The sequence below is a fragment of the Erythrolamprus reginae genome, chromosome 2 (genome assembly GCF_031021105.1).
Source record: "Erythrolamprus reginae isolate rEryReg1 chromosome 2, rEryReg1.hap1, whole genome shotgun sequence".
NCBI classification, from domain to species: Eukaryota; Metazoa; Chordata; class Lepidosauria; order Squamata; family Dipsadidae; genus Erythrolamprus; species Erythrolamprus reginae.
In genome coordinates this window covers 35,795,306-35,803,777 of record NC_091951.1, presented here as the reverse complement: position 1 = coordinate 35,803,777, position 8,472 = coordinate 35,795,306, and the positions used below count along the sequence as shown (strand labels likewise).

General features: G+C 42.3%; 1 protein-coding gene across 1 annotated transcript; it reads left to right on the top strand.

Moving 5' to 3' along the window:
- Nucleotides 1-513: 513 nt before the first annotated feature.
- Nucleotides 514-7,884, top strand: LOC139159352 (vomeronasal type-2 receptor 26-like). Its single transcript, XM_070736672.1, has 6 exons — nucleotides 514-716; nucleotides 2,688-2,805; nucleotides 3,770-4,603; nucleotides 4,810-5,037; nucleotides 6,414-6,540; nucleotides 6,983-7,884. The coding sequence occupies exons 1-6, from the start codon at nucleotides 514-516 to the stop codon at nucleotides 7,882-7,884; spliced, it is 2,412 nt and encodes an 803-aa protein (XP_070592773.1).
- Nucleotides 7,885-8,472: the final 588 nt, after the last annotated feature.

Sequence of the window (8,472 nt, the reverse complement as noted above, 5' to 3'; positions counted from 1 at the left end):
GAAAGCAAGAAATGGAGGGAGGGAAGGAAAGAAAGAAAGGGGGAAGGGACAGGAACAGAGGAAGGAAGCAAGGAAACTTATGAAAGGGGAGAATAAGAGAGGAAGGACTGAAGGAAGGGAGGGAGGGAAGAAGGTAGGAAGGAGAAAGAAAAGAAATAGAGGAAGGGAAGGTAAAAGACAGAAAGAAAAAGAGCAAAAAAGAAAGAAAGAAAGAGAAAGAAAGAAAAAGAAAGAGAATGAAAGAGAAATAAAAAGAGAGAGGGGGAATGAAAGAAATGGAAGGAGGAAAGGAAGGAGAGAAAGAAAGAGGAAAGAAAGCAAGATAAAGAAAAAAGAATGAAAGAGCAAGAGGAAAGAGAGAAAGAGAGAAAGAGAGAAAGAAAGAAAGAAGGAAGGAAAGAAGGAAGGAAAGAAAGAAGGAAACAAAGAAAAAAAGAAAGAAAGAAGGAAAGAAAGAAAGAAAGAAAGAAAGAAAGAAAGGCAATTCCAAAGAAAGGCTCACTGAGCGGATACATGAAAAGAGGGACAGGGATCTCCATTTGCCTCCCCCTCGCGCCTTGCCCTTCCCACCCGGCCGCTTACCTGCTCCCAACGCCAGCAGCAAGAAGGCGAGCGAGTAAGCCGGCACACGCCAAAAAGAAGCCATTGGCTCTGGGTGGCAGGCGGTGTTCACGGGGCCCCCAAACTCCCGGCCCAGCACCTCCGGAGGCCGAAAGGTGCGTCTCTCTTGCCCACACAATCCTCTCTGGTCCTTTCACTCGCCTTGGCACGCTTTTCCCCATTGCAATCGGGGTCGGAGAGTTTTTGACGGGCACCGGGCCCCCCCCCATTATTCAATTTGGCCGGGCCCCTGACGCCAGTCCCAGTAGTACCGTCCTATCGGCGGCCCTGATTGTGGGTGCCTTATCACTGGTTTTTAAAGAAGAGAATGGAAGCAGTCACTTTTCTGAAATGATATTGGGTCTCATGCTTAAGCAGGGGGTTGGACTAGGTCAGTGATGGGCAACCTTTTCAGCTTGGTGTGTCAAAATTCGCCAAAAAACTGAGCATAACTCGGGTGGTGTGTCACCTTGAGAAAAAAACATAATTTTGTGATATTTATAGTTTAAATAACAAATATGTATAATTATTTAACTTACCTGCTTAGTGACTTCTTTGTTAATCTGTCAGTTGGTTTCTTTTGTTGGTCTTGCTGTTATTTAACTTGTGTGGGGTGCCATGAACTAAGATAAGTGAGGGGGAGGGGGAATTCTTCCAGTGATGGCGAACCTGTGGCACACCACCAACCAAAATGACACAAATCAAATAAATAAATAAATACATAAATACATACATACATACATACATACATACATAACCCCCTCATATATACAATCCTATGTAACATCCCCTTATAAATACAGTCAATCATCAATCATGCCTCCTCAAATTTATACCACTGTCTCATTTCTGGGTATTTCTCCTGTCTTTCCCCCTTTTCTCTCTCATGTTTCTCATTTCTCTCTCTTCCTCCCTTTTTCCCTCATTCCTTCTCCCTCTCACTTCTCCTCTTTTTCCATCCCTGTCTCTCTCCCCCCCTTATGTGTGTGTGTGTATACACACTCGAACCATTTCCAAAACCAATTGAGGGCTGGGGTTTTTTTCTCTTTTATTCTTTTCAAAAACAGGTGTGGGCTGGGGGGGGGTTCTTATTATTTGGGTGCTTTTGACAATATGCTTCAAGAATCACCTCTCTCTCTTTTGTTTCTCTCTCCTCTCATTCTCTGCCTCAATCATTTTATCATTTCTCCTTTTTTCTCCCCTTTTTGTTCTCATTTCTCTCTCTCCTTTCCTCTCCCTATCTGTCTCTCTTGCTATCTCTTTTTCTCTCTTGCTTTCCTTTTCTTATTTTCTTTCTCTCTCTCTCTTGTTCTTTCTCTCTCTCATGCTTTCTCTCTCTTGTTCATTCTCTCTCTCTCTCTCTCTTTCTCTGTTGCTCTCTCTCTCGTTCTCTCTCTTATTTTCTTTCTCTCTCTCTCTCTGTTGCTCTCTCGTTCTCTCTTATTTTTTCTCTCTCTCTCTTGTTCTCTCTCTCTCTTTCTCTTTTTCTCATTTTCTTTCTCTCTCTCTTGTTCTTTCTCTCTCTCTCATGCTTTCTCTCTCTCTCTCTGTTGCTCTCTCTCTCTCGTTCTCTCTCTTTCTTTCTTCTCTGTGGAGGCCAGCGAGGGTTTTCCTTAGTTCGAATGTTCTGAGCAAGCTGGCAGGGGGATGGGAGGCAGCCCCTTTACTGACAGCCCGGGACGGGACTGTGAGAGGGGTGGGCGTTCCCACAGCGCTCGGAGCGGCGAGCGGACGGATCGCCAGCGTCGCTGCAGCCACCAGGAGGAAACGGGGGAGCTGCCTTTCTGGTGGCAGTCCAAAGTGGCGGGATTAGTCATCTGTTGTCCTCCTGATGCTGCTGATGTGGTGCCAGGGACAAAACGCCCACCCACTCCTGAGGGAAAAGACGGACCGATTGGGATGGGAATTAGCATCTCTCCCGCCGCGTTACTTAGGCAAGGCAAGGCAGAAACTCACCGGACGCAGTGCCTCAGGAAGGCAGAAGCGCCTCAGGAAGGCAGAAGCAAAGCGCCCCCGCCGCCCGCTCGCTTTCCAATGCTGCGCCCATTGCGCCAGGCTCTTTGCCTGAATCCGCCTCCTTTCTGAAGCTCGAGCGAGCCTCCTTCGCCGGCAGCCGGGGGGGGGCGGCTTCTGCAAGTGGGAGCTCTAGGGCTGAAGCCTCAGCCCTGGAGCTCCCACTTGCAGGAGCCGCCTCACGGCATACCGGTTGGGAAACACTGCCCTACAGGACAAATGACAGGCGCTCGCTGAGAAAATGGAGACTACCGGGGGAGAAGGGAGGGGGGAGAGGAGGGGGCGCGGAGAAGGGAGGGGGGAGAGGAGGGGGCGCGGAGAAGGGAGGGGGGAGAGGAGGGGGTGCTACCCCTGCGAGCGAGTCCACGCTGCACTTTCCTATTCTCGCTCTTCGCACATCCACGTCCCTTTTTTTTTGGGTGCTCAGAAGTCAACAGCGCGGACCCTTTAAGAATCTGCGCTTGCGTCCTGCCGGCTTTTTTTTTTTTTCCTTCCCGGGCTGGGTGGGGGGGAGGCGAAGGAGGCGTGGGCTTCTCCAAGCGGCAACAAAGGTGAAACGGGAGGGGGTGGTGAGAGTGAGGAGGCTTTTTTTTTTTGCTCGTGTTGCATGCGTTTGGCGGGCGGGCACAGACGGTGAAGAAGGCCCACGCGTGTGCACTGGCACATTCTCTCTGAAAGTTTCTCTGGCGGCCGCGTGTCACTGAAAATGGCTAGGCGTGTCAGTGCTGACACGCGTGTCATAGGTTCGCCATCACTGGACTAGGTCATGGGTGTCACTTGATTTCATTGAGATTAAGGTTGATCTCAGGGGAGGAGTGGCCAATGTGGGTATGGTCAGCATGCTATCATTTGTGTCAGGGGCCCTTGTGGTGGCCGGAATGTTCTGCCTGTGAAAACGGGCTCCCTTCTGTCATAATGTGAAAGAAGGGTGTACTCTATGAGGACCACCCATGAACATCACCCACAGATAATTCAGAGCTCCCTGATTTTAAAGGGGGCATATAAGAGAACAGGACAGAACATCAAAGGAACTAACAAAATTCATGCAGTTATCATATGAAACTTCTCTCACAGGGGGGAAATGCCCTCAGATTTACCACATGCCTTTTAGCTTCAAAACTGGCACAAACCACCAATACCTTCTCTTTTATCTTAGATCAACTATAGTGTCATCAACCAGATAGCTGAGCAAAATCATCATTTCCCTTTTTCATATCGGATGACTCCAAACCAAGAACCACCTTACCCAGCAATTGTCAAGCTGCTCCTGCATTTTCAATGGATGTGGATTGGCCTCCTTTTTCAGGACAATGAAAAAGGAGAAAAATTTGAAAGACGCTTGGAAGTTCTCGCCCTAAAAAATGGAATTTGCATTGTCCTCTCAGGAACCGTTCCAGAAGCAAATATGCAGTCAAGTGCTGAAAAAACTCTCATGCAAGAAAAAAGGGAAATGTTCCTTTCTCTTATCAAGAGTCAAATAAAAATTGTAGTATGCCAACTAGATCCTCAAGCCTCAGGAATGTTAGCAGTAATATTACAACAAATTAGTATGACTAATAAATTCATTGTGGGAAGGGTGTGGATTGCAACAACTTTGACAGCTTTAAGTGTAGGCATTTTTAACCACTGGGTTGATCTCCAAAATAAATATGCTTTATTTTCCTTCCTTATTCAGACAAAGAGAAGGACTCAGTGTTATGACTTTAATTCTTATGCATCTATGATCCTATTGTATGGAAAGGAAGCATTCCAATGTTCTTATTCAAGACCTGTGCTATCTAAGAAAATTTGGAAAAAATGCAGGGGAAAAGAGAATTGGGAATTTCCTCCCCATGATGTGATTGCAAGAATCCTCTCTCAGGATTCCTCCAGTATTTTCCAAATAATTCAAATTGTGGCCTTGGGCCTCAGTGCTGCCTCTTCTTCCCAACGGAGTAAGAGGAAAATTCAAGTTGGAGACCAAGCACAGCTGGTTGTACAGCCCTGGCAAGTAAGCCTTATTCTTTGAGGTTGCATTGATTCTCCCCTTCCTAATGGTGCTGGTGTTATCTATTCCATGTCTTCAAGAATGTGAGATAAAGATATGGAAAAGAGCTATAAATTCCAGGAGAAAGACTGAAAGAAGCTTCCCATGAAATGCTGAATCAATCTATTAATGGCTCAAATTTTAATGTTTTTTCTATGTTTTTTATGCAGCTTCATAGGTTCCTGAAGACCTTCCATCATTACAATATTTCCAGAGATGGGATTTATTTTGATAAAAATGGACTTCCAGTTGCTGACTTTGATATCATGCAATGGACATCAGTTTGGAACAAATCATATGCAGGGGTGAAAATTGGGAGTGTGGAAAGACAAGTCTCCTCAGAAGTCAAGATTTCTGTCAATCAAAGTGCCATCCACTGGCCAACTATATTTAGCAAAGTAGTTGAGACTGCTTTGAATTTGCTCTTCTATTTGTCTCCATATGTGGAATTTTGCTCTTCAGAAATTTATTTATTTATTTTATTTTTCAAATTTATGAGCCGCCTCTCTCCTGACGCACAGTAAGAAATAATTCTTATGGAGGCAAATTGAGATAATTTCCAAATATGAGAACTTAAGGCATCATTAATCGATTAGATATTATTTTACCTTAGATATTTTACAATAATATATCACACACTGAGACCTGCTGCCTTGTATTGCGGGATTTGCAATCTACATTATTAAACTGGTTTAGCCCACTTTTTAAGGAAAAGATATCACTAAGGATGTGGGAAGTGAAATGAGGGCTTCTAAAAAAGTAATTTGCATATGATAATACAATAATCAGTTATAGGAGAGAAAGACAGGGACTCTAAAGAAAGCAAGATGCTGGAGGTTTTTTTCAAAAAGCAAAGATGGAGAAAAAAAATAAGTTATACAGGGAATTTTAAGAATTTTGTTTTTGCAAATCTGTTCAATAAACTACTTAAAAATAATAATTGCATAACTTTTGGAACGCACCATGTAGCATTCTCATATATGTGTTCAGTTCTGGAGACCTTACCTACAAAAAGATCTTGACAAAACTGAACGGGTCCAAAGACGTGCTACAAGAATGGTGGAAGGTCTTAAGCATAAACCGTATCAGGAAAGACTTAATGAACTCAATCTGTATAGTCTGGATGATAGAAGGAAAAGGGGGGACATGATCGAAACATTTAAATATGTTAAAGGGTTAAATAAGGTCCAGGAGGGGAATGTTTTGAATAGGAAAGTGAACACAAGAACAAGGGGACACAATCTGAAGTTAGTTGGGGGAAAGATCAAAAGCAACATGAGAAAATATTATTTTACTGAAAGAGTAGTAGATCCTTGGAACAAACTTCCAGCAGACGTGGTTGGTAAATCCACAGTAACTGAATTTAAACATGCCTGGGATAAACATATATCCATCCTAAGATAAAATACAGAAAATACTATAAGGGCAGACTAGATGGACCATGAGGTCTTTTTCTGCCGTCAGACTTCTATGTTTCTATGTTTCTATGTTTCTATATGCCCTAAGGAGAAACACCTTTTGCAATGGAACTACTTTCCTTTGGAAAAAAGAATAAGGCAATGAATCTGTTTTGGGATCTACAATGGAGATTGATAGAGATAGAGAAAGAGAAGCAGAGTAATTAAAGTTCATGCCACTATGCCTTGACTCATTTTGCTCAATGTGTTATAATGTAGTATAAGGGCAGAATAGATGTTTCTATGTTTCTATGTTGATTTCAGTAAATGCTTTTAATTCATATATTGCCCTGACTAATATTTCTGTTTATGTTTAGATGTTGCCTTATTCAAGATGTACAGAAAGTTGCTCCCCAGGTTATGCCAAGCTTGTGAGAGAGGGAGCCCCAGTTTGCTGCTATGACTGTTCTCTGTGTGTGGAAGGAACATTCTCTGAACAGGAAGGTAGAGTAGGGGGCTCCAAAAACAACAAAATATCAGGATAAAAATATTATTCTCCGTTAATTTTTGATGGTATTTGATCAAGAAGCAAGAAAAACATGACATTTCTTGAAGGCATCCACAAACCTTTCAAAGTTTGGGCACTATCATCAAATTTTGTATGATGATGTGAGTGTTAAAATAAATAATGAAAGATTGCTGATTTCTATTGAGTTGTCAGTTTCTTGCTTGGTTTTGGGAAAGGGGACAAGTTTAGAAAGCTGATAATCGCATTCATCTTCAGTCTTTTAAAAGTGTGTTGATTGTTTTAATTAATGCTGTGTCATATTGATATCCCAGGGCAGAAATATTAGATTATTCCCTGAAATGAAGACATTGATTTCTGATGTGGTTTTTTATGCTCCTACAGCTGCAGAAACATATACATGCTAACCATTTTTTTCAGATGCAGTCCATTGTGAAAAGTGTCCCAATCATCAATATTCGAATAAAAAGCGAGATCGCTGCATCCCCAAAAGTATAAACTTCTTATCCTATGAAGAATTGTTGGGATTCATCCTAGCTTTCTTTGCCATTGCTTTATCCCTAACCACAGCCTTTATTCTGGGAATCTTCATTAAATACAGAGAAACTCCCATAGTCAAAGCCAACAACTGTGAACTCACCTACATCCTCCTGGTTTCACTCCTGCTTTCATTCTTGACCTCCCTTCTATTCATCGGTCGCCCTGTGAAAATGACCTGTCTCCTTCGACAAACCATTTTCAGTATTGTTTTCTCAGTTGCTGTTTCTTCTGTGCTGGCTAAGACTGTAATGGTGGTGGTGGCCTTTCTGGCTACAAAACCAGGCAGCAGCATGAGGAAATGGCTGGGGAAGAGTCTGGCCAACTCTATTGTTTTATCTTGCTCTGGTATTCAAGTAGGCATCTGCATGATATGGCTTGGAATCTTTCCCCCATTCCCAGATTCTGATTTTCATTCCCAATCAGAACATATCCTGCTCCAATGTAATGAAGGCTCTGTCACCATTTTCTACTCTGCTCTTGGCTACATGGTTTTTTTGGCTGCCATCTGTTTCTTGGTAGCATTTCTGGCTCGAAATCTGCCAGGGGCCTTTAATGAAACCAAACTGATCACCTTCAGCATGTTGGTTTTTTGTAGTGTTTGGATCTCCTTTGTTCCCACATATCTGAGCACCAAGGGGAAATACATGGTGGCCGTGCAGATCTTCTCTATCCTGGCCTCCTGCCTTGGTTTACTGGGCTGCATCTTTATCCCCAAGTGCTACATTATTATCCTGAGACCCACCATGAACACCAAAGAACATCTAATGCCAAAACAACATTAAGGTTCTTTATGTTGGTGTCTATTTTATACACTTTACATGCAGTATAAAATCACATACTTTGAAGTAATGTTTTATGTGTTGTAGCTTATCTTTCTTCATTCCATGTGGATTTTGAATTATAATAATTTAATAGTAAAGTTTCTAAAACTACTCAAACTATTTCAATGAATCATATCCTTCGATTGTCACAATTTGAATTCATGTTAAATCATAACCATCATCAATGACATTAATAAAATTTCTGAAACCAAGCTATACTTAACCAGTCAAAGCTCTTAAAGACATATTACATCTTTACAGTTATAAACTTTCATTGGTAGTTTACTACATGGCAACTGCAAAACAGGTGAATACCATGTACCAACAATCTCCCCTCTTGGGGTTGACAATATAGTCTACATTTAATACAGTTCCACATTTACTGTTTCAGGTTGTACCTAGTACAATTCTCAACATGTGGTTTAGCTCCTTGTGCCTTGGTGAAATTGTCAGCTACATTATAGTACTCAAGCTGGATCATTCCATTTTTAACACACTCTCTTATGTTCAGATACTTTAAGTCTGTGTATTTTTATCTTGTCTTGACAG

Excerpts from the sequence above, each read along its gene's own strand:
- LOC139159352 (XM_070736672.1), top strand. The coding sequence starts at position 514 with ATGAAAAGAGGGACAGGGATCTCCATTTGCCTCCCCCTCGCGCCTTGC. Across the intron at positions 2,806-3,769 it reads AGCCGCCTCACGGCATACCG|ATCAACTATAGTGTCATCAA; the intron begins GTTGGGAAACAC and ends CTTTTATCTTAG. Across the intron at positions 6,541-6,982 it reads AACATTCTCTGAACAGGAAG|ATGCAGTCCATTGTGAAAAG; the intron begins GTAGAGTAGGGG and ends CATTTTTTTCAG.